The sequence below is a fragment of the Camellia sinensis genome, chromosome 7 (assembly GCF_055761805.1).
Source record: "Camellia sinensis isolate YWXY chromosome 7, ASM5576180v1, whole genome shotgun sequence".
NCBI classification, from domain to species: Eukaryota; Viridiplantae; Streptophyta; class Magnoliopsida; order Ericales; family Theaceae; genus Camellia; species Camellia sinensis.
Window position 1 is genome coordinate 112,264,236 of NC_138967.1, and position 27,037 is coordinate 112,291,272.

Consider the following 27,037-nt stretch of genomic DNA (forward strand, 5'->3'; position numbering starts at 1 on the left):
TATATATATATATTTTTAATCTCACCTTTTAAATAAGTGTGATTATATATAGAATAATGCTTGGGACCCCCTTTTGGGGGTCACCCCCTTTGCCACGTGGCAGGGGGTGATTGGTGGAGCAGGAAAAAAAAGAAAAAGAAAAAGAAAAGGTAACCAATGAGAGAGAGAGGGGGTCAAAGGGGGTGGGGGAAAAGGGGGATGAATCATTACTCTTATATATATTTTTTTTTAATCATAATTTTTGAATAAGTGTGATCAAAAGTTTTTGGAGGGATATTTGCCACCTAATTTTATTTTATGTTTAATTTTATTAATTTTTTTTTAAATTTTGTTTATTTCTCTGTATGTGTCGAATAATACATACACAAAGGAAATACCAATCAACACTCAGTGTCTTACTCTCACTGTCACTCTCACTCTCGCTCTCGTCGACTGCCCATCGGTCTCCTCTCATCGACTGACCATCGGCCACCGTCGCTCACCGTCTCATCGTCGTGATCGGTACACCATCTCAGGCCCATTAATTTTGAATCAGGTTTTTCTATTTCTCTCTCTCTGCCTCTCTTTGTCTCTCTTCCTTTCTCTATTTCCCTATTTGACTCTGGTTCTAAGATTTGTTTGTTTTTGTGTTTTGTTGTTGTATGGGTTTGATTTATGGGAAATGAGTAAATGGGTTATGATTTTGATCTCCATTTAGGGTTTTTTTTTTTTTTTTTGTAAACGAATCAAACCGTTGTATATTTGATCCCTTGACTTGTCACTAGCATCAGAACCCAACATGGCTAGGAATTGATCAATTTGAAACTGTACCCATGAATGCTGAATATTAATATGATATCGAAATGTATATCAGTAAGTTAGCAAAATTTCCCAACAAAGAGAGTTCAAACTGAAGTTTAGAGCAAACATTTAGGTACAAATTGCAACAAAATTTTGAAAAAAAGAAGGGTTAGAGAAATCACCCTCATATTTTTATTATCAGTATCCACATCTGTTGAAGTATCAGTCGTAGGACTGATATCTGCCATCTTGGACTCTTCTCAATCCTTAAAACAACCACTATTCAAACCAGATTTGGTTGTTAACTTTTCTGTGATGGAAATCAATCACAACCCAGTTCAATTGCAACACAAAAACACTTACTGAGATACTTATACTTAGCTTTGACTTGGTTAAGGGTAGTCATATGCAGAAGAGTATATATATGCTAGTCTAATATGGGAAAAAAATCAAATGAAACTTGAGCTTAAGCTTTGAATTAATTTTTGAAGTAAAACATATACAAAGAATAATGCATATAATAATCCAAAACTATATACAGAGAACTATGAGTTTGAGACAAAACCCTTTTAAAAGAACCCTTGAACATTAAAATTTCTTCCACTATACAAATATAGACATGTATGTGTAAATACAAGGGGTTGGGAAGTAAATGAATCAAACCTCAGTTGGGCATGGCTTGGCTTGCTCTAGCATTTGCAGATTCTGTAAAGCCTACAGGTAGACGTTCTGGTTTTATTATTCGAAAAATTCATTATTATTAGCTCTAATCAATTTATGTACTTTTTTGGGCTTGGCTTGGCTTGCTCTAATCAGGTTATGGTGCATTATTCTTTGTTTTTCTGATATAATGTTGATAGTTCATCACTAATTGTCTATGTTTGAAGTACTAATAATGGATGTTTGATTTGATTATTTTCCCTAATTATGCTTAAAGAAAAACTTATTTTGAAAGCATATAGTTGTATCACTCATCACCATGAGGGCAGGCATTTGTGCAGCGCTGATTTTCTTTGCAATTATCTACTTTAGTTGTTTTATATTGAAATGCTTAACCTAATTAATCATTATAGTAGTGTAAAGTTATGATTATGTCCTATTGATCTAGTAATTGGATTTGTGTCTAGAGGTTTAACCAATTTTATTTTATTTTATTTTATTTTGTTTGTTTCATGCCAGATTCAAGCTGCCTTTCGGAGAGATGAGATTCGGAGAACTTCTCCAACCCCACAAGATGAAATGAGAGCAGGAATGAGCTACTTCCACGAAACAATCTGGAAGGGTGTTCCTAAATTTTTACGGCGTGTTGATACAACTCTAAAGAACATAGGAATAAATGAATGTGTTCCTTACAATGCTCCCCTTATTCAATTCTCATCCTGGATGGGTGGCGATCGAGATGGTATGATCCTTTTCTTACCAAATTGAGAAGTTAAAAAGTACTTCAACTGCCATTTTTCACTAGTTATGAATACTTCCAAGTTTTCATTTTATTTAAGTGGTTTTATTGGTTAAGGGCAGCTTTTGAGACCAGATTCCTCTCTCTCTCTCTCGCTGTCATTTATTGCTTAACATATGTTTGGCATCAAATGTAGGTAATCCAAGGGTCACTCCTGAGGTCACACAGGATGTTTGCTTTTTGGCTAGGATGATGGCTGCTAACTTGCACTATTCTCAGATTGAGGATCTCATGTTTGAGGTTTCAACTCTTTCAATTGTTGTTTATTTCGGTGATTTTATTCTTTAAGGAGCTCATTTTTCTTTATGTTCGATAACTGTTACTGATATTCTAATTCTTTTTTTTTTTGGCCAGTTGTCTATGTGGCGTTGCAGTGATGAGCTTCGTGTTCGAGCCGAAGAACTCCACAGATCATCAAAGAGAGATGCAAAACACTACATAGGTAATTAGATTAATAAGAAAGGTTTTGTCTAGCTAGTTCTTGTTTCCAACACAGAATTTACAAACCAAGGTGGTGTTTTATTGCTGCTTTCTCAGCCTTTTAAATGTGTGTTTTCACTTTGAATTCAGTTTGATCTGTTGTATTTAAAATAAATACACCAGATAATCATGTCAAAAGCACATAAAGAAGCCCACAGCCCCGTTTCTGTGTGTGCGCATTGTTAGCAGTGTTCGATTGTTGACCTTTATCATGATGCAGAGTTTTGGAAGCAAGTTCCTGCAAGTGAACCTTATCGTGTTATCCTTAGTGATGTGAGGGATAAGCTATATCAGACTCGTGAACGCTCTCGCCATTTATTAGCCCATGATATTTCTGACATTCTAGAGGAAGGAACTTTCACCAATATTGAGCAGGTATCTCCTTCCCTTCTGGCTTCCATTTTTTCTTTGCTAAATATTTTATTATTATCCTAAATCTCCACCAAAACCTATTTTCCACTTTGTCAATGCAATTTCATATATTTCATGTAAAGATTTATTCAACTGTTTCTAGTTGGCATTTGGCAAATGCATCCACTTTTGCCATGTGGTTTTGTTGGGTGTGCTCATCTGTATGGATTGGGCATTGACTAGGGTTATTATCCCTTTGGTTTTTAGTATGCATTGCAATGGAAATTCATAATTAATTTTCCTCCGTCTCTCTGTCCAATGGATTTCATCCTAATTAGGCTTTAAATTTCATGTAGTTCTTGAAACCTTTAGAACTCTGCTATAGATCTCTGTTTGTTAGTCCTTGGATGTATGACTAAGAGTTACCCCATCCTGTCCACCCCATCCATTCATCATATGGGCCAAGTAACTTTATTATTTTGATTTCATGCAGCTGTGAAGGAAGGTGCATGAGGTCGTTTCATGCCACTGTTGAAGCTGGTTCTGAATCCATGTGTGAATGTCTCTGCCTTTCTGATGAACTAGTAGAGGTACGCTATCCTTTGGTCTCTACTATATATTCTTTTTTGGCTTGCATTATTTTGGTTGTTAATGTTGTTTGATAGATTGTTGGCACATTCTGAAGTACATGTGATGTATGTATTTTACAGGCAATACAAAAAAAAATTCTGTGAGAACTGTCAAAAGAAGCAACACCAGTGTTTCTCTTGTGGGGAATTAGGTTCTTCTGATAAATTGTCTGGTGCAGAGGTACAAGTTCTTCTGGAAAATTGAACTACTATTTTAATGTTGACTGTGCATTTTCCCCATTGGATCATCATAGAATTCTTTTTGGTTAAGTTTAGCTATTATCATTATAAAAATTGAAGGTATTCCATCAAGAGCAGAATTTAGCGACTTAGTGTTTCTAGAATAACATTTAAAATAATCTTCTTGGTTAAATTTCAACAAATATTTTGAAATGAGATAGAATAATTATTTTACATTATAAATGAGTCAATCAATCCCTGGAGATGCTTAGTGTGAAGTCATATTGGATGATTTTGTGTTGCATAAATCTCCTCCCCTCCCCTCCCCTCCCATCCTTCTCTTTTATGGTTTTTATTTTCCATGAAACTTAAATCTTAGTTTTCAGAAAGGGGTGGATTTGTCTTCAATTACCATAGTGGATGATTCTTCAAAGAACAGTGTGTGAAAATGGACTGGATCCAATTATTCAAAGAAATAGAAAGTGGGGGATACAACCAGAAAGCCTCTAAACAACACTGGCTCTACAAAAGTCAGTAAGTCCTTCACCGATGGAAACAAGTTTTCCTTGGGGAATAGTGTGTACAACTTGATCAGCAAAGGTTCCAAAACGAAGTCTAGGAAAGACACACCTGATAGTGAATATAAGCAAACCTTGACCAATAAGCCTGTTACAAAGGAAATGAGGGATTCGCTGTCTCTGGATGCTGATGCAAAATAGAGGTAACTGTCATTTCTTTCCGTCACTTTATTGTTACATCCTGTGTTATTTCTCTTTGCTTTTTAATAATTCAAATGGGAATTATAATAACGTGTCCTGTAGTTTCAGTCGGTGATTGGAATTGGTTGTACATTTATTTGATTGCTTTATTTCTGACAATTATTTTAGGGTTGTACACAGTGTGGTTTGGTTTTGAGCTAAACCAAGAACCAAACTGTGTGGTTTGGTTCCAGGATTTTGTGAACCAAACTGAACCTTAGACATAAGTTTGGTTCTTGTTGAGAACCACGGTTCCTTTCCGAAACAACCAGTTTCATTGTATGATGTTGAAACAATCAAACAAATATATATATATATATATATATCTTAAGTTGTCCATTGGATGCATACTTTGATCTATCTCTTTGATGTGGTTTCTAAAGGATGCTTTCTCATATATATATATATATATATATATTGTGTATGCATTCAGGTTTTTTGGTCTTGACTATGACTTGGATCTCTTCAATATTGTTGCTGTTTCAGATTTTAACATGTAAGTCTCAACATATTCAATGTTTCTCACATATGTTATTTTCCTGAATATTTGATGTGCTTTGTGATTTTCCCCTTTTAAATTACTAATTATTTCATGCATTTGTTTCAGGGGAGCCATGGAAAGCAAGAGCTTGAATATATGCTTCGTGAAAAAAAATTTTGACTCTTTATTTCCGTCTACCGTGCGTTTCATTTGATTGAAGTTTGTCTGACTTGGTTGTTGACACAGATTCAATTCCAACGTTGTTTTGGCATCTCTAGAAACTGCTACAGATGCAGATTATGATGCAATTTTAGGAATTATTGGCCATAAGGTTTGTCATTTATCTCATAAGAAGCATGAAACTTAGATATTTGTTTTCATTTTGTATTAATTTGGGTCTTATTTATGGTGTATATTGTAGTATTTTCTTGTGTATATTATAGAACTCCAGAACACACTGATGAGGCTGCTGCCAAAGTTAATGATGTACTAGCGAGAGCTGAAGAACAAGAGCAGATGATCGAATCACTTCACACCTCTGTAAGCATTCCTTAAGGCTTAGACTTGCACACAAGCACTGCTTGGGCTTATATCGTTTCTAATGCCATGTGATATATTTTTGTTGAATGGCGCTCTTTTGGTCTCATTTGTTAAATTAAATCAATGACATTGTTTGAATTGAAAATTATTGATTGTTCATTTCTTTTTAGGTTCACAATGTTCTTCATTTTTATGCAAGCGGCTGGTTATACATGTTACAGAAAGTGGATGCTTTTCTTGTTTTAGTTTGTAGTGTTGATGATTTTTTCCTGTTCTATATTTCAGTTTGATGACTATATGTCATCTATGTATATTTGGTCTTATGTCTTTAAAATATCTGGCCATGCATTTAAGATTTTCATTTTAGATTTATTGATTCTATGTATATGTCATTGACCATTGTGATAGTTCTAGAAGTCCAAAATCACAAACCCTAACCAAGATTTTGTATTATGTTGCATTGATTTTCGTCATTTAGTATTTATTTATTTTAATTAATTCTGAGTGTTTTTCCATTGCAGTGTTTATTCGATGTATTACCAGAGGACTGCAGACTTGATTTCTCTTCATTCTGGTTTGTATTTCTTCTTTATTAAAAAGAATACTGAAATTCAATTAAATCATATGACCTTTTTGGTTGCTTTGAATATCTAAAGAAAATAAAGGTAAAACCTTGGGTTTATATACATAAATTTGTTCTGCTTCTTGACAGCTTTTACGAAACAATTGGAGCAATGGTAGAAAATTCAGAAAATTATTCCTCTTCTAGAGTCTCCAGAATTGATTACATCCTATATATGGTTTTTAAGGAAGTGGTTGTTTGGAAGAAAAAGTTTGTCTACCAAGAGAAGAACCAAGAAATAGAAAAGGCTCTAGGGGAATTTAGGAAAGCCATAAAAGAATTGGCAAATAGTGATGGTTTTATTTCTTGTTCTACTTTTGTGATGCAGATAATCAAAATGAATAGAAAAGTTGTGGTCTTCATGATAAACAACTCTGTTAGATGGGCCAAGTTATTGTGACATTGCAATTCTTAAATTTGTCTTGATTTTGTTTCTATTATTGACAAAGATAATTCTTGTACAAATTATGTATTTCTTAAATTTGCATCAAGTAATTGTTTTGGTTATGTACATTGTCTTAATTAGAGCATATTGGAGAAAATAATTCGTGTAGCCCACTTGATTGAGACACAAGGATAGGCTTGGTTTGGTTTGGTATATGCATTATCTTATTTATACTTGAGTCTTTTATCAGCACAAAGCTTAACTTTGTGTTTCTTTGTTTGAACAGGCATTCATAGATTTAGTGTAGAAATACAACCAAAACGAGATGATTTACCACAAGTATTTTATACGAATTATATATATATATATATATATATATTCTTCTCTCCCCGCATTGGTTTCGCCATGTTGAGCATTTAGCAATGTACTTGCATAGGAACTAGTATCATTTATTTATTTGGATATGATAATGGTTGGTTTGCCTTATCTCAATTTGATTCTAAAAGGTGGATTTCCGTTATTAAATTCAATAACAAATGCTAATGTTGTAATTTAAATAGTTTTCTCTGTTTACTTAATTTTCTGTAAATGTACTTGTTGAAGTTTTTAGATAACTGGATTCAGTTGTGGATACTAAAAAGATACTGACTTCACCAAGGTTATAGTGACATAACCAATTATGCAGTTCTTTTTTCTTTTATTTATTTATTTTTAATTTCAAATTAGTTGGATTATGAATCAATGGAGTCGAGTTAAGTTGAGTTCTTATTTGCCAGAAACACTCTGTTTAGAGTGATTTGGTGAGAAATGAAGAAGGGGGGGGGCGGGGGGCTCTTTTTGTTATGTTCGGTTTATAATTTTGGATTTGTTGATTCTATATATATTTGGTTTTATAACTTTAAAATATATGGCCATACATTGAAGATTTTCATTTTGGATTTATTGATTCTATGTATACGTCATATTTATATATGGTAATACAAATATTTTATACTAATAACAATCAAAGTTGTTATTCCTTTTCTATTGATGCAGGAGATGAAGAGTCAGTGTGATGAGAAAATGTCCGATTTTGTCTTTTGTAAGACAAGAACAAGCTCTACAAAAATAGTAAGTTTATTCATATGCTTTTAACGGTTTATGAATTAATTTGTATTTTTATTTTTCAGGTCATAAATTTTCTAGAGAGATGCAAAATATGATCAAAGAATTCAAAAACTTAGTTTTTTCACGTTTTTTTTCATTTTTTTAATATATGTAATCACAGTTAATTTTTTTTTATTAATTCTTTTGTATATACTTTTGAACATTTAGCTTTGATTTATGAAGTATAGGACATTTTTCCATTCAATATATGGTTGTGATTCAAAATATAGTATATATTGTATATTACATTCTTCAAATGCGCGTACAAAAATAATATTGATTATTCTTTAAATATGTCGAATTCTTTTTTTTATCACATGTTTTATTAGTTATTAATCACACTTAAAAGATGTGATTTAAATGTTATTAAATTTTTTTAATCACACTTAAAATGTGTGATCTAAATGTTTTTAATCACACTTAAAAGATGTGATCTAATTATTTTTAATCACACTTAAAAGATGTGATCTAAATATTATTAATCACACTTAAAAGATGTGATGAAATTTTTTTTAATGACACTTAAAAATTGTGATTAAAAATGATTCCTTTTAATCACACTCTCAAATACCACACTTTAATAAAACTTGAAAAGTGTGATTAAAAAATATACATCACACAAAAAAAGTGTAATCTTTATTTACATTTGTAGTAGTGCCTCCTCCTCTCATGTCCTCTCATTCTCTTCTATCGCTCTCGCTCTCGCTGACGCTCACAATCTCTCTCTTGTAGACCGGCGTTTGCAGATCTCCCAACCCTCTCACTCTCTCGTAGACGTATATTGAGGTCGGAGATCCTTCTAGATTATTAATCTAGAAGGATTTGGATCTGCCGGAGTTTGATCGGCCTCCGGTGGGACATTTATTGGATGAGAAAGTTATTATCTCGGAAATACGATGAAATGGGTTACATTGTTTAAAGATTTCAAAGAATAAGTCGGGTCTTTGTCAGCCTCCTTCCTCTTCTTCTTTATCTTCCTCGTCTATTAACCAAGACAACAATGTCACTTCAACCACACAAGTCTCATCTACATCTTCATCGTCTTCAAGGTTTGTTTTATCATACTATCTAATTATTAATGTGTTTTATGTTCTCTTGTAATGCCCTAAATTCAATTTTACTGAATGATTTATACTGGGTTTTGTATAATAGTGTGTTGTTGGGAGATGTTTGAATCTGCAAGTGTTTGATTAATTTACTCATTGATTAGAACAAAGCTATCAACTGCAAAGTGTTAGGGGTTTCTAATAGATGAAAAGGCATGAAAAGGGGGAATAAAGCGAAAATAGGGTGTTTGGGTTTCTAACTTCAATTATCCACTAAAGTTAGTAAGGACTTTTAATTAACTTGAGTTTATAAATTTCATTATCAAGTAGTGGTTTCTTATTAAGTAAAAATTCGTGATTTATGATGAAGCTCTGGTGCATTGCATTTTGAATTTCGTTTTGAGTCAGCATGAAGTTCAATGTGACTCATGTAACTTTGTTTTCTGAATTGATTCAAACATTCTAATTTGCTATATTTTTTGTTAAAAAGGCTTCGTGATTGATAGTCTGATTTGAATTTCTGATGCATTGTGTTTGTTTTTGTATTGCTGTTTGTTATCTACTTCATTAGGCGTAGTTGATTTCTATATTGCTCTGTTTAATTCTGATTTCAAGCTCTGTATTGCTGTGCATTGCTTCTCTACACTCTCTACCAGCAGGTTTGATTTTCTTTTAATTTGATCCTGTGTTGTATGATATCAAATTTGTGTCTCAATTTGGTTGAATTGTTGTTGGAGCTGTATGTGTTTGTATGGGAAATGATGGGTTTAATTTCTGTTATTTAGATATTAATTTGTGTCTCAATTTGGTTGAATTGTTTTTTGTTTCACTGTCAAATCAAACCAAAGCAAGCTTGGTGTCCATATCAAGTGGGTATTGTTATTGCTTTTGAGTAATAATGATTTTTTTAATGGCATTGAATTGGATGTCTGTTAGGTTTTCTTTGTACTTTTTTGCAGCATTTTTGTTCAAAATTACTTTGTAGGTAGGCACAGACTCTAAATTGAGCCTATTTAAGAAAAGCAAAAAACCAATTCTAGGGGTCACAACTTCACTGGTTTGAAACCTTTTCAGTGTTTGGTAAAGCATTTCAGAAGTACATATGCCAACCTTTACTCGACAAAAATTCCCAAAACCTGGTTAAAATCCAACCAAGTTGGCTGGTTTTTCAAAATTTCTGATAAATTGATGAAAGTGTCTGGTCCATTTTTTAGATTACCCAAAGCAAAGTATATAATGAAATTGAAATGTTTTTCATTCTTAATTTTAAGAAATGAATGACTATCATTTTCCTTTTATTTGAGCATTGTCATGTTTGTTTTATCTTATGAAATTCTTCTCAAAAGTTCCCTCTCATAAAAAGGTAAGATCACTTCTGTCACACTCAAATAAATTTTCCTTTCTAATTTCTATTTAGGCAAGCATATCACTTAAGTGAAAGTATAAAAAGGTTACTTGAAATCTGATCATGAGTTGTCTTGAAGAAATAATGATTATGCAAAATTCCTGATATTATGCCATTATGAATTTCCTAACAAACTTGCATCCTCTTCTATATATCATTTCATTTTGAATAATCGAAGTTAATGTGAACTTCAAATATGAACTTGATTTGCAATTTTGAGTTCATGTTGTTTTCTTTGTCTTCTTTGCAAGAATCTACTATTGGATGCCAAAAGAAAGCTTGGTGAAATTTTATCTGCATTTGAATTTTTGGATAGCAACTCAATGGATCTGGTAAATTTTCTCTACTGGATATGGATACAGATATTTGAACTAAAAAATCTTTCTTTTATTTGCATTACATTATTTAACTGCATTAGAGAGAGATTCTTCAAAATTAGAAGGTTTAAGATTAGTAGGACCAATATCAGTCAGAAACATGGGCCTTGTTTGGTTTGTGTTTGTAGAATAATTTATCACACAACCATAGATTTGTATAGGAACCAACAAAAACACCTTAAGAGGGACCAATATAAGTTGTATGAACTTACGGCACATTAATGGGATGCACCATTTGTGAATTAACCTTAAAATTAATTTTTTATTCTCATAATCTCGAAAAAAAGCTTGTTAGATGGATAACTTGTATAATTGATCTAATTGTAAATTGATGAGTTATTAATGTTTTTAATCTTTTGTATAATTAATTAATTACTAAAGTTTTTAATTTATTTTTTTTGCAGATTGGATTGGGGTGGCATTTTTGACGTGCAACAATGATGTAATTTACTTTGAATGTTCTTTTTTGTTTGATAAGGATACACATACTGTGTGGAGTTGCACTAATTATTGTTGGATGTTTGGTAGAATTGTATAAGTTATAACTTTTGGATATTTTGTGGATATTTCACTATTTTATTGTATTATGATGAAATTATTTGTAATGATGAATGAATATTTTTATTTTGTTAATTCGTAAATGTGTTGATGATAGGTTAGGTTAAGTTGTGATGAAATTGTTATATTCAACAGGTTTCAACATGGGCAGGGTTTTATTTGTTGAATTAAAATTCAGATTTTGATAAAATAGGTATATAATGTGGAAAAAAATATTATGGAATTAGTGACAAAATTTTCCATTCCTAAAGAAGGTTTTTTCGTCTTACTTGGCTTAGGTGGAAGATTAATTTTGTTATGAATTTTTTATTTCGTCACTAAATGAATTTGTCATGATGAAAAGTATTGTCACATTTTGTCACTATTACTCTCAATGTGTGACGATTTTTTTTTGACATTATTTCATCTTTTTTAATGATAAATTTGTTTTTGTCTCTATTGGTAGCTTCTTTGATAAAAAATTTTCATCTTTGTTTATATTAAACATAACAAAATTATTTCATCTTTAATTCTTATATTTATGATAAAATACTTTCATCTCTAATTTCTTTCATTAATGACAAAATATTTTGTCGCTAATTACTTATAAGTATGTTCCCAATAGAGTGTATTGGAGACAAAAAAAATTCATCACAAATTTATCATTTTTAATGATGAATTTGTTTTTTTCTCTATTGGTAGCTTCTTTGACAAATTTTTTTTGTCTTCGTTTATATTAAACGTGACAAAATTATTTCGTCTCTATTTCTTATATTTATGACAAAATACTTTTGTCTTTAATTTCTTCTTTAATGACAAAATATTTTGTCGCTAATTACTTGCAAGTATGTTCCCAACAGAGTGTATTGGAGACAAAAAAATTCGTCACAAATTTATCATTTTTAATGATGAATTTGTTTTTGTCTCTATTGGTAGTTTCTTTGACAAAAAATTTTCGTCTTCGTTTATATTAAACGTGACAAGATTATTTCGTCTCTATTTCTTATATTTATGACGAAATACTTTTGTCTCCAATTTCTTCTTTAATGACAAAATATTTTGTCGCTAATTACTTACAAGTATGTTCCCAACAAAGTGTATTGGAGACAAAAAAATTCGTCACAAATTTATCATTTTCAATGACGAATTTTTTTTTTCGTCTCTAAGACCCTTTAGCGACGACCCTTTGGAGACAAAACGGGTGACGAAAAATGTTCGTCGTAATTAGTTTGGGTGACGAAATATATACATTTTGGGACAAATTTGTTTCATCTTTAAATCCCAAATTTGTTGTAGTGGCTTATATGCACATCAACAGACCATATTCAGTTACGTTAATAACCCACATCAAAAGTACAGTTTCACAAAATTCATTACAGACAGGATCATCCAAAACGAGTCAACCTATGACAGACTATTTACAGATATACATAAAGTCCTTGCCGGCAAGACAAAATATAATTACATAGCAAAAAGGCAAGGGTAGGTCTCAAGAGTGAGACGCAAGGCTGACTTCCTCAAAGCTCGGATTTTTCCTAGCAAACTTCACTGGGGCTGGGTTTGGACTTCCCTTGGCTCACCTACAAACACATGAATGAGCGTGAGCGATAGCCCAGTGAATAATATTAATATGACAGTTACATAACAATATGTAGAACAACATGCTCCAAACGGCCTTGGGCCCAATTCATACTTCTATTTAACAAATATATATATATATATATAACTATACGAAATTCAAATCAAGTAACTGTAGTTCCAAACATTCTGGCCTTTGGCCCATTCGGGTTTCCATTCATGACAAAACGGCCTTCGACCCATTCACTTATGTCGAAACGGCCTCCGGCCCATTCGTTTCTGTCCAAATGGCCTTCGGCCCACTCATTTATGTCAAAACGGCCTTTGGCCCACTTGTTCATGTCAAAACGGCCTTCGGCCCACTCATTCATGTCAAAACGGCCTTCGGCCCACTCACATATGTCAAAACGACCTTCAGTCCATTCATTTCTATCAAAACGACCTTCGATCCATTCATATATGTCAGAACGACCTTCGGTCCATTCATTTTTACCAAAACGACCTTTGGTCCATTTATCATTGTCGAAACGACCTTTGGTCCAATTATTCATTCATGTCAGACCTTTGTCCACAATCCCAGTTAGCAACTCATAAAGCTTATAAGGGAATACACAATGGACATTGATAAGCTTTCAAATATTGATATTACTCACAGTGATCGGCTTGTGGATTTGCCCTGGAGCTTGACCCTACACGTTTCATGAACACAAAAGGGTCATTAACAGTTCAATCCGTTCTTTAATTCACATCTTCCTCTTCAGGCTTTATTATTATCTCATTAACTCATTTACAATGCTTAACATATGCCTAAGAGTGCTTGCAAGTGAAAGAGAACGGAAAACAGAACACAAAATGCAAAAACAGGATTTCAGAAAATAGGGTCCCCGCTGGAGCGTGGACTTCCCCGCTCGAGCGGACCCTTAGGTCTACGAAAGTACTGGTTGCCTTCAATTCCAGCTCGAGCGTGAACTCGGCCGTTCGAGCGAACTGCCTGTCTGCATAGCTCCCCGCTCGAGCGTCAACTTCCCCGCTCGAGCGGGAACCATGTTTGCAGAAAATGCTGGGAGCTCGATTTCTCCGCTCGAGCGGCACTTCACCCGCTCGAGCGGTCAACGAAAATCTGGGTTTTCCAGATTGAGTTCTTGAGCTTCATCTCGACATTCAAAGGCTCTAAATGCATGATTTCGGTCCAAACTTCACATAATCATGTACTAACATGGTACAAACATAGAATTACAACATATTGAAGCTCAATTTCATAATTTATCTACATGCATGGCTCATTTTCCACCAACTCATTACCAATGTAACCATTTCATGCATTCAGAGCTTCTACTTCCATGGATTGTACATGCATGTGACATATAACCTTCATTCTCATCTTATATGATGAAAAGATGGTCAAATACATGGATTTCAACCAAAATTGCAACATGAGTCATGTAATTCAAGCTCAAATATGCAAATTCAAAACAATACATACATGCATGCATATATAGTCTTCAAATTCATCAAAACCAACTCCTTTCATGTTCTAGATCACAAATTAATCTTCAATTCACGAAATCACAACTCAAATTCATGAGTTAGGGGTTGGTTACTCACCTAGGAGCTTTAATCTTCCAAATTCTAGTCAATTCTTGAGTTAAATCTTCAAATTCCCAAGCTAGAGCCAAAAATTGCTCAAGTCTCTTCCTTTCTCTCTCTATAGCCGGCCTCTCTCTCACTCTTAATTGTCTAACTCAGATTTTGAGTTTTAAGAGAGCTAAAGGAAAGTGCAATGCAAATATACAACAAGCCCCACTAACAAATATTTTAATGTAAAATAATGGGGTACTTAATTTATCAATTTAATCAGTTTAGATTGACCAGAATCAATTTTCAATTAAATTTCACCGTAGGCTCTAGAAATTATGCCAATCACAATGGCGTAATCAATTTAGGGTTATGTGGCCGATAAGGCCCTCAATTTAATTTCCAAAGCAGGTTATTCAAACAGATATTCCTACGATGAACAGATAAAACTTCAAAATCACATATTATCACATAATGGCACACAAAATCATGCTAAACACATAACCATAAACAATTTAAGGACCAATTTAGCAGAATACAGAACAGGGGTATCACACATACTCATTTAATGTTGATACTTTCATGGAAACCCTAATTTTAGTGAAAGAGCATACAAATGTCTCAGAGGGGCAGTTGAACCATTTGTAATGCTCTGCTTCCAACTTCGTAGAGAGCAAGACATACAGTTGACAGAGAAACAGTTATGAAGAAGCAAGTGAAAGCAAAGAAGGATGTGAGAAGCAAGAGTGAGATATCTTTTGTTACTCTATGCACTATTTTAGATGTTTGAGGGTAATCACAACTATGTATGTTCTTTATACCTTGACATTGTGTCAATGCACACGCAAACTCAAACACACTCTCCTTTTAATGCTTTAACATATTCATATTGCTATGTGCCGAGGTTCTATATGATTATATTAATTGGGTCATTTGTAATCCAATTTTTAGAAAGAGATGTTTGTTACTTGTTCTTCATCAGGTTTGGGTAGCTAAACTAAATTTTGTTTGATTTCTCTCTCTCTCTCTCTCTCTCTCTCTCTCTCTCACACACACACACACACACACACACACACACACACATATTGATAAGTTGATTTTTCACACTATTGAAGAAATTGTGGTTGATATTGTTTTCCTTGTCCTGGGCTATTCAAAAACAAGTCCTTCTGTATGTCAAATGCCTTGTGCATGTAATCTGGAGAGTCTGGACATATTGTTATATTGTGTATCCTGTTGCCCATTGTTTTGTGGTATATGAATGATAATTATGCTTTTCAAGTCACAAATATCTGTCATGGGTTTTCATTACTCGAAGCAACTATGCACCAAGTATGGGGATTTATAATGGAATGTATTAGAATGCTCTAGGTTAGCTAGGAGAAAACATCAAGAAAATGCCAGCTATTATTTTAAGCTGAATATCTCCTATGTTACATGACTCGGGTATGAGTATCGGGTGCAAGTGTGCATCCAAGAGTCACACTTTCATAAATTTAAATCTTAAAATCTTGGGATACATATCCAAAATTGGATATGGGTACGGGGACACATCATGTACACATATATTTCATATTGTAAATCATGTAGAAATATAGTAGAAATTAAATAGGATTCAGGAAAAATATGAAATTTCTATATTTAATTCTTGTGAGATGCTAAAAATATTGTTTTACTAGCAAATGTGAATTTCTTTTTCTTCATATGTTGTAACAAATTAAAGGATCCAAGTGTCTAAATTGGGTACGAGCGTCGGACACATCCCACACTCTTACCCATGTTATTATCTGGTGGACACGGATACTCTAGGGGAAATAGAAGAGTCCATGTGACACAGAATATCTCTTTCTACTTCTAAAAATACTTCAACTTAGTAGTCTAAGTAGTTTTCGCATTGAATTCATTCTACAACAGAAGATGGTGTTGGCTATTAGAGATGTAAGAACTCTAGGTCGTAGGGTCCAATTCTCAACCAGGAGTCTTGGACTTCAAATCTAAACCACTCTTTTTTTTTCTTGCACCAACCAACAAGTTGTTTTTTTTAAAGTTGGTTAGCCATTTTGGTTGTGGGTTGTGATGGGTTTGGGGTGGAGAAGTGTATTTGCTGCGATGTGTGGTGGATTTAGAGCAAAAAGGTAATCAAAACACGTTAGCAGCTTGTTCGAGAAAACAAGAAGGTTAGATGCATATTGATGACCATGGTTAACTATAAATGGGATTTGATGAAGAGCTAGGTCATTGTTGAAAGAATAAAAGAATTCTTGTAGGTTGTTGAGTTCATTACAGAATTGAAAGAGAGAATTGGGGTGTCTGTGAGTTTGGTAGAGAATTGGTCCAATGAAAAAGGTGGTGTTTGGATGCAAGGGTAATGATGGGGTTGGGGGTGTTTGGTAGTGGAATAAAAAATGCTATTTTTGTCTTTGCATTGCTAGAAAATGGGAACTTTTGGTGTTTAGAAACTCAAACTTGATGACATCATATGATTTAGTTAACAACTCTAATGATTGCAAAACAAAGGGGAGGTTCTTGTATATTGTCATAAAATGGAGGGCAAAGTTATTTAGAAAACTACAAGGGAGGTCTGCAGTGATCAGAAGCCTCAAGGGCGGTCCATGTAATTAACCCATTTTATTTCAATATCTAAACAACATATATCGCAATCTAAACATGTATGTCTTTTATATTTGTAATTGATGTCTAAGAATTTTTACCTAATTAAAAAGGTGACTTAATCTTTGGGAGTACATGGAATTTCAAAACCCATATGAAACTAAGGTCCATTTTGACCTGAAATAAATCTAAGGCACCTTCTTTTGGATGGCGAAAACACAAAAGGCTCAAATTACAATGAGACTACAACCAAGATTCTTTGAAGTGATCACAAACTCAAGCAAAATTCTATGAATGGTTGTAGACCCTAGTTGATTCCTAGGAATGAATCCCTAAACTAAAAATTGTTAAAAGATGAATTGCGAATAATGACCAAACTAACACCGGCGGCGTTTAGAAGGATTTGATTTTAGTCATTATTTTAAGTGAAAAAGTTATTATCTTTCAAATTTGGTTTCCACCATCCTTTAGTACTATAAAATAGCTCTAAATGCATATAAAATGGGTGTTGATCCAATTTAAAATGAAAAAGTTACGAAAGTTTCATGAATTTTTTATTTTTATTTTTATTTAATGAGAGCAAAATGTCATAACTCAACAAGTATTAAGGATTCAATAACCAATTAAAAACTTGGTTTCAAAGTACAATTTCAAGCTTTCCAACCATATAAATAATGTGGAAAGTTTGGATGAAATCGAAACAAGCTAGAAAAGTTATTGAAACCATGTTCTACTGAAGGAAGCAATCTAGCAGATGCTACTTACCCAATAGCAACATGTTAAACAGTAAACACCCTGACATGATTATGGCCACCAATTAGTAGTTGCTACTTACTGGAAGAGGTGTCATTATTTTCATTTAGTTAAGTTTTTGCTCAAGGAGCCAACATCAACCTAGTTTGGCGATGTTTTTTGCCCCGATGTACTAGAAAACTTTGGAATTAGAGGTTAAGAGGTTTCTTTCTAGTTGAGCTTCTCTCTCTAGACCTTTCTATGGTAACCAACTCTGGAGGAGGTATGATTTTCTACAAATCATTTGACCATAGATATCACTTCTTCATCCTCTTTAGGGCCCAACCACAGAATAATCTCATTTTCTGGAATAGGAGTTGCTACTATTTTCCCACTATAGATTTCAACTTTCTTTGTGTCTGAGTGCTTGTAGTCTTTCAATACAATTACTCAGTCTTAGGTGCCAATTAGTACAATAATATCTTTGCTGCTATCTATTGGTATCTATTTAGCCTTGTAGATCTCTTTTTTGTGGCCTTTACACATGTTCTTCATTGTTTTCATCCTTATAGGTGTTGTTTACTCTTGTGCTTACTGATTTATCATTTTCTGAGGTGTTTTTATTTTTTATAAGCAAAATACTTTCAACCAAAAACTGACTATAAGATTAGGGCCCAATCACATAGAATAATCTCATCTTTTGGAATATGAGTTGCTACTATTTCCCCACTACAGATTTCAACTTTCTTTGTGTCTTGTAGTCTTTCAATACAATTACTCAAGTGCCAATTAGTACAATATCTTTGCGTCTATCTCTTGGTATCACTTTTTTGCTTTCTAAAAGCCCCTTTTAGCCTTTACATATCAACATCTCAATAAATTGTTATCCTTGTCACATAGTTTTTAAATGTTCTCTTTTTCTTGCCCAAACAAACTTCCAAAATTCATGATTCCATCACCATGCATTTGAAACTGGATATATCATACTCTTTTGAGATGATAAGGAAAAAATATATATATATTATTCAACCATGTCTCTTTAATGTGCACATTAATTATAAGGAAGCCAAACCATGCAGCAAACTCTAAGATCACATATTACCAATTACCATTCTCAAGATCTATGCACTTGATGTACCTCCCCTATGTTTCCAAACACTGCCAATTAAAGCAAAAAACTCATCATGACAGGGTTTCTTTCAAGTTAACCTCACTACAATTTTTTGGTATTTTGTTGTGCAAATTATACCTCAATTCATAAACTTTCTCTTCGCAGTATCTTATCCTTTGTCCAACTATTAGCATATCATACATTCTTTATTGCAAAACACCCGTCTAATTTATTCCTAATGTTTACAACTTGTTAGATCTCCAAAATTTGCATCTCATTTTTTCCCTCAAATTTGAAGCCACAAAATTTCTCTATCATAATTTATAGGCGAAAAACACAAGCATTTCTGAAGATGACAACCTATATAGCAAGTGCTTGAAATGCAGCTACACTAAATGAATCATAAATGATGAAAAAGCAGATACAAAATAGTTGCTTCTCCACAATAATGTCATAATAGATCCACAATGTCTTTGGTTGAGTTTTTCACAACTTGTATTGTATTGTATTTTTTTTTTGGGGGGTTAAATAGAAACTAGTTTGATCAAAAATAAACAAAAATTATTTAATAAAAAAAACAAAACAAAAAAAGATGTTCAATTAAGTGATTCCCAATTAGGGATCTACGATTCATAATTCAAATGTCCTTTCATTTCTGCATTTTCTCAGCTACCAAACAGAGTATGAATGTTTAATTAAGCACAAAAAACACAGTAACAGATCGTTACCTTCGTTAATCCCGATCTCAATTCTGGCTGGCTCTCCCGACTTAACAAAAACAATGAACAACAAAACCACCAATCCGCATAATGTCAACCAAATTTTTTTTTATTTTGAAAGTGTATGTCAAATTGTTTGATGTAATTTCTATTATAATTTATTAGATAAAAGTAATTTAAATAAATTGAAAAAAAAAACTTATTTTCAAAAGCTAACTGCGGGGTGCTTCTAGTTTTTATTTTTGGATTATCAATTAATCTATAATTAGCTGCACCAAACAGTATCGATCATTAGATCAAAAATGATGCTTAATTTTAACAACTTAAACCATAAATTTTTTTTACCATTAACAAAAATATCGAATGTACTTCATGAAATTTACTTAAAATATGGATTGACTCTTATGATTTAGAAAATTATAAGTATTTCATTATCAGAATTTTTTATTTAACATAATTAACTGAAAATAATTAGCTGAAAAAATAAAATTCTTAACTGTTCTCTTCTACAATAATAAAATTATTTGAATTATTAATTGAAATTTATTTCTGACATTATTAAATATTGTTAATTGACTTAATGATTTATTAATAAAAGAGTCCATTTGTTATAAAATTAGAAACTTGAGGGGGTGGAATACAACTTTCAAAATCATAGGGACGATTTGTATTTTAAACAAATTTCAGAAGATGTATTTTTAATTTACCTATTTTAATAATAGATAATAAAAAAACATTTTTTTTAACTAAAAATAAAACTTACATCAATCCTAAAATTATATTTTACATGTTTTTTTAATAAGTTAGATAGATGGAGTTACATAAAATATTCAAAAGGGTGTACATTATAGTAAATCCCTTAAACTATGACTCATTTAGTTCTCCTATATTTTAAAATTCAATAGTTAACCCTTTAAAGTATTATTTTATTAGAGTTAACTCTTTTAGTTATGATTCTGTTAGGAATTTATAAAAAATAAAATAAAAATAGGTCATGTGTAAAGCACACAAATTTATTAAATTTTTAGTGTAATAATGTTCATATATTGTAGCGTCACGAGTCATAAACCCAACTCACTTATGTTAACTGGTACCCGTTACCGAATACTTGTATTGTTTCCGAACTCATGGTAATAATAGGTTTGCATTTGACTTTCAATTATTCTAATTGAGACATCCTTCTAAATATTTAGAATTGTGATTGATGTGCTAGCAAGATGACTAAGCAATATTGGACTAAATACTCCAAAATTTAGATATTTAATTATTTATTATTTTTTTTCTTCACACTTTGAATCTTAATGTGAAGCTAGAACTAATAGAAAGCTTACTTCCAAGACTTCAATTTAAACACAAAACGGCCCAAAACGGAGTTCGGACAAGAGAGTTATGTTTATTCGAAGTTCGGGCACCTAAGATGTCAGCATAGTTCACTTGAACACACTTTTGACCGCTTAAGAGGTCCATAGACCTAGACAGCTCTTGTAGACACCCCATTTTTGACCGCCCTTAAGACTTGGGCACCACTGATGTTTTACTTGGTGGAGAAAGGTGTGCAGGGCAAATGTTCAATTTCTTCGGCAAGGAGAGAGGCAAATCCTTCAAAACACTTTGTTTAGGGGTTTGGAGTTGAAGAAGAGAGGAAAGGAGAGGAGAAAACTAGTTTGGGAGAAGTTCGGCATGAATCCGGGTAGAAGCGAGTCGAGCAACCCTCGTTGAATCGGGCTTATCTGTCTGTACACTTGGAGTTTAGCTATGCGTCCACCACCGTCGGAAAGCTTACTTTCGGGGCTTCATTTTGAAATCAAGAATCTCTTGAAGCCAAGTCCGGGTGGGGGAGATATGAGCAGCTGAAGTTGGGCATCATCCCGGTTGGATCGAATCTGCGCGGCTTCACCAAAATGGGCATAACTTTTTCCACAGGAGGAATTTTAATGCAAGGTTTGTGCCATTGGAAAGATAACTTCCGGGGCTTCAATCTGGACATCCACCGGCACTTTTTGACCTCATCAGACACCCATCGGCACTCTATTTATCCGACCGGCCAGTATAAATTGCAGGTCGGCAATATATTGTGCCGACCGGCCATTTATTTTGCCGATGACCTCCTTTCATGGCCGATATGACCCTTTTGCACCCTTCAAGCATGGTGCATGCCAGCTGTGCCAGCTATTCTCCATTCAAACCCTTTGTCCGAGAATTTGCCTTTTGGGGGGAAACTTGATTTGTTTTTCCACCCTTTTTTTCCCCCTCTTTTCCACCCCTTTTGTTTATATATACAGCCCCTCCCCTTCATATTTGAGGGTTACAAAATTTGTTTTGAGAGCCTTGCATCAATTCTCCCTCTCTCTCTACTCTAAGCCTCAAAACACCAAGTCGTACACCCTTTTCTTCATCTCCACCTAGCACCACACTACCACTTCCATTCCAGCAGCTTGGAGGTCTTCTCAGAGGCTAGGAGGCAGCTTTTCTTGGTCCAAGAGTCAGCAAAGGATTGGTCTTCAAGGGTGAGTTGATTTCTCCCTCTTTCTAGCTCATTTTTGCAAGTTTTCTTAGCCCCTTTTGCTTGCTGTTTTGAGCTCTGAACAAAACTGAAAGTGGCATTTTTTTGAGCTCTATTTCATCTTTCATTAAGGGTCTTACCCTATTTGCGACCCCTATTTTGCACTTGCTTCATTACCCCTTTGTATGCCATAATCTTGCATAGTATTTTTGGCCTATGTGTAATATGTTTCGGAGCATGATGTAAACTGTAGATAGGCTTATTTTGAGCCCTTATTCAACATTGAATAAGGGCTCATCACTGTTTGGGACCTCCATGTGCCACTTGTCATTATCCCCCTCTTTGGTCCCCATTTTTTTGCATGATTTATTAGCCTATTGAGCTTCTGCTTTTGGACCTTGGTCCAAACTGAAAATGGCCCTATTTTAACCCTCTTTTCATGTTTCATTAAGGGTCTATGGCTGTTTGGGACATCCTTTTTATACTTCATGTTATAGCTCTCTTGGTGCCATTATTTTGCATAGCATTTTGAGCATACTTGTATCTGTTTTTGGGGTTTGTCATAAACTGTAATACATCACATTTTTGGGCCCTCTTCAATATTGTAGAAGGCCCCTTCTCTGTTTGGAGCCAGAATTTGTGAGTTACTTCATTACCCCTCTCTTGGCCCCATTTTTGTATGCTAATCTAGCCTCATTTGTGTTCCCTGTTTGGCCATTCTTTAAACTGTAAACATGCTTTTTTTGGGGCTTCCTAGCTTCTGTCTTCATACTTCATGTTCAAATTATGCATGCATTGCATAGCTATAGGCCATTTCATGCACCAAAATTCATGTTTCGGGACTCGTTCCATGCATCGGGTATTATTTTGCCATGATTCGGGGCTGTTTTGCATCTCATTTTGACTCTAAAAATTGCATGATCATATGCCATATTCCATGTTTTTCCATGTCTTGTTAGAGTGGCATTCCGTGTCGTAGGTTCGGTCCTCGGTTTGCGTGCACGCGTGCACGCATTTCGAGTTGTCTCATTTTCATCTTATGGCCACTGATGTGGGTGTGGCTGAGGTCCACTCACATTGGTGTAAGTCCATCTTGCATTGTGTATGCCATGTTTCAATGCGTTGTGCATGTTATGTTGTTAGCATTGTGTGTGCCATGTAGTTGTATTGCATGTTTGTATGTTTGCTTGCATGCTTAGGTCGCATGTGGATTGTTGTGCATTGCCTCGCCTCTTGACCAACCATGATTGACGTTAGGTCCCTTGTATGTTTTGTGTGCATTGCATTTGACATTGAAATGCATACTTGACTCTTTGGCCATCATGCATCGAAATGCGTGATTGGTGGCCCGAGGGTCGAGGTCCATGCTCCCTTGAGTCCATTACATGATAGGGAGTGTGTCCATGCATACATTTGCCTAAAAATTCCATGCCATACACTGCTTTCCCTCTGCTGCTACCAATTGCAGGTTCTGCAAGAAGATTTGGACGGTCGGTTAAATACAGTGCCGACCGGCAATCCGTAAATGGCCGATAACTTCATCAGCGGCCGGTGACCATTTCCCATGGCCGGTGGCCATCCCTCCCAGCCGGTGGTATTCCCCAACATCCAGAGAGCATGCCCTTAGACTTTGGCAGTCCTCAGAGGAGCAGGGCAGTGAAAAACAGAGACAACAGTGCTATGGCAGCGAGTTTCCGGGCGATATGGGTCAAGCATGCATCATTCGCGCATCCCAAGGCTGGGGTCGTGGCCACCTTCCCTTTGCATTTAATTTGTTAGTTAAATAGGAATTCTGTAATAATTAATTAAGTAGTTAGTTATTTATTCGGACTGTAATATTTATTCGGTCCCTCCAAGTGAGGGCGTATTTGTAATAAGTGTGGGTGCGTGTGTGCATGTCTTCCAATTCCCACTTTTTTCTCCCTTTTACTTACCTGCTTTGATAGTTAGTATTAGGACATGTTTAATTTAGCATACCTTATGCTATGCATTCGTGCATCCATACATTTGTCTTACATGCATCGGGCTCGGCACATCATGCTAACTGCACTTGTATTTCAATTCCAAAGTTGAGTACTTGTTAATTGCAGCATTTCACATGCCACGTTTAGGATAGCCGAGCCTATCATAGTTGCATCTTGCATGTGTTGCATTAGCCATCTTAACATGAACTAGGATCATGCATATGATTACTAACTAGTTTCTGTTTTGGCTTGGAGTACTAGGTGAGCTTTTATGCTTTAGCATCCTTGCATGCGTGTGAGTGTTGCCATGACAGCATGATTACCATGAGGCTAGCTGCTTATGTGATATAACTGCTTGAATGCCTGTGGATGGAGGTTGAATTACCTAAATTGGAATAATGCATTAAAAACTGTGAATTTTAAGCCCACTAGATAGTGGCAAAACCATCTTTTCTAAAAGCCCACTTGAGGGTGGCAAAACCTGCATTTTAGCCTACTTGCGAGTAGCAAACCATTTTCAAAACAAACATGCAATGTTTTGTTCCAATTTAGGCGATTTGGTCTATACTTGTTTGCTGTGCGCATAACATAGTAATTCTAGGCTAATAACTGGAATAAGAACACATAACGTTTTCAAAATTGGACATCATGGTTAGTAGAGGCCGATCTTCGGATCAGGCGAGACGGGGTGCTCATAGCTGACCTTCCCCAATCATACCCAAGTTCCCGAGCCGAGGCAACTTTGGTGATGACGGACACGTGGCCTTAGGCAACGAGTCAGGGTTTCCTAAATTTCCCCAAAATAAAATATTTAGGTGGCGACTCTGTATCTGGCAAAGCAGTCCATGTTTGGCACTTCTTTCAAAAATCTATTTTCTCAAAACGGTTTGCCAGATTTGGACTCTTTGGTTCAGATTAAGAACCGTGACACAAATTGAGTCCGAACTGTAGCATGAGGCCCACGGGCGCGTCTACAGTTTCTGGCGACTCTGCTGGGGATTTTAGAGAGCTTGACTCGAACTCATGATATCCTGTTTTGATTTCATTTATGTGTCTCTTTGCATTACATGTGCATTGGTGCGCCTAGGACACCGTGTTTGCCATCTGCCATTCCTAAACGGTTTGCCGGAGGCTTGTCTTGTCAAGGCATGACCATAAGGCTGACCGGTTATGGGCTCTGACAGTATGGGAACACAAACCTCGGTTTTACCGGGGCACCCTTTTTGACCATTCGACCTAGTGCATATTGAAATCCATAGTGACCATTCCAAACTAGGACAGGTTGCTCACCCGATGTTAGGTTGTTTGAAATCGCTGTGTGCGTAGTGAAACCCTACCCCAACATAGGGGTGTTTTGGCTCTCTCTTACTTGCTATGTGCTTTTAGAGTGTATCTCTACAGGAACGCATATACCAGTTTGCAAGTTTGGGTATCAGGCCTGCGGGCATCAGTTTGTGAAGAATCAGTTTTACCTGAGGGTATCGGTTTACAGGCAGAATTTGGGGCATAATTCAGTAAAGAATGCAGTCATTCAGCTATGCTCATATCTATTTTGGTAAAATCAGGCTGAGGTGCTGTCTGTTTTCTCTTTTGCTAGGGTAGTCCTGGAACCATAGCTTCAGAAGGCTCCACTATCCCCCGGGTGCATTTGACTAGTGCTGATAGACTTTGTTAGGTCAGAGATTCAGTTCAAGGGCAATCAGTGTTCCTTTGCCAGAGGCAGAGTAAAAAGGCCAGTCAGACACAGATCATCAGTTCAACAATCTTCAGATTAGTAGTCATTATCCATCGCGCCTGTGTGCAGTTGGGTTGGGATATCTGCTTTTACCACAGAGACAGATATATCGGTTGCTCAGTTAGATCAGGACAATATGTCGAGTCTGGAAGAGATGGTGCGCCAACTCCAGGATAGTATGAAAGCCATGCAGCAAGACGCTGTCCGTCAAGCAGAATTTGCCAAATAGCAGGCTGCGATCATGGCCCAGCAGGCTGAGCTAATCACCAGGCTGCAACAGCAAAATGGAGCATCTGCTTCACACCAAGCCCCTCCCCCACCAGGAGTTCCAGCACCCGAAGAGGCACCAAATGTCCAGGGAGATACGAACATTCCAACGGGGCCGGCTCCGCCCCCGATTCTACCTCAACTATCCAAGGTACCCACTCCTATCAATCAATCGGATTCTTCCTTCAAATCTGAGGTGGACCCCATGGCATTAAAAGTGAGCAAGCTTGAAAAGCTGTTCAAGAAATCTCAAGGTGTGAAGTCCATTCTGGACATTGAGGACGGGTATACCGACGCAGCCGTGACGCTGCCAGATCGGTTTAAAATGCCACAAATTGATCGTTTTGACGGATTTGGGGATCCCATGGTGCACCTACGACTTTTTTCAGACATTCTAAGGCCGATGGGCCTCACTAGACTACAGAAGCTTTCACTGTTTGGCCGGACCCTGTCAGGTGTAACGGCCATCTAGTATGCAAAACTGGAAGATGATGTCAAGAGAAACTGGGATGAGATGGCTGAGGCATTCATTGCACAGTACTCCTATAACACTCAAATCGAGATTACGACCCGTGATCTTGAGACAACAAGGCAGGAGCCTACGGAGAGCTTCTCGGAATTCGTGGCCCGGTGGAGGGCAAAGGCCTCGATGATGACCCTAAGGCCTACTGATAAGGATCAAATCCGGATGATTGTGCGCAATCTCCAACCCAAACTGATGCAGAAAATGATCGTGCTCCCCTTCCCTACCTTTTCAGATCTGCATGAGATGGGGGTACAGATCGAGGATGCTATGAAGCATGGCCTTATTGATCAGGAGAAAGAGCAGCCCAGGAGGGCGTTTACCTGCAGTTCGAATGCGACCACCAGCGGTGACGCAGCTGCAAGATCTTCTGAAGTGGGCATGGTCGCCACCACCACACCAAGAGCAGCCACCCCCTTTGTTGGTGCATCCACTTCAAACCCCCGAACTTCAGACTATCTACCCCGAGGCAAGAGGGTTTTCACCCCACTCTATATGTCTTTGTCTAAAGCCCTGGGGGGTCCTACTCAGGAAAGGACATCCG

At 35.6% G+C, this 27,037-nt stretch overlaps 1 protein-coding gene and 1 long non-coding RNA gene across 2 annotated transcripts; both read left to right on the forward strand.

Moving 5' to 3' along the window:
• Positions 1 to 347: 347 nt before the first annotated feature.
• On the forward strand, positions 348 to 3,661 carry LOC145795260 (phosphoenolpyruvate carboxylase 2-like). Its single transcript, XM_082879124.1, has 6 exons — positions 348 to 535; positions 1,960 to 2,182; positions 2,376 to 2,479; positions 2,594 to 2,681; positions 2,940 to 3,094; positions 3,564 to 3,661. The coding sequence occupies exons 2-6, from the start codon at positions 2,020 to 2,022 to the stop codon at positions 3,567 to 3,569; spliced, it is 516 nt and encodes a 171-aa protein (XP_082735250.1). The 5' UTR covers positions 348 to 535; positions 1,960 to 2,019; the 3' UTR covers positions 3,570 to 3,661.
• A 225-nt stretch (positions 3,662 to 3,886) lies between these two features.
• On the forward strand, positions 3,887 to 11,272 carry LOC145795261 (uncharacterized). Its single transcript, XR_014335867.1, has 9 exons — positions 3,887 to 4,600; positions 5,071 to 5,133; positions 5,245 to 5,449; positions 5,540 to 5,658; positions 6,180 to 6,232; positions 7,701 to 7,775; positions 8,544 to 8,860; positions 10,514 to 10,594; positions 11,044 to 11,272. It is a non-coding gene; the product is annotated as an uncharacterized LOC145795261 (long non-coding RNA).
• The last annotated feature ends 15,765 nt before the right edge of the window (positions 11,273 to 27,037 follow it).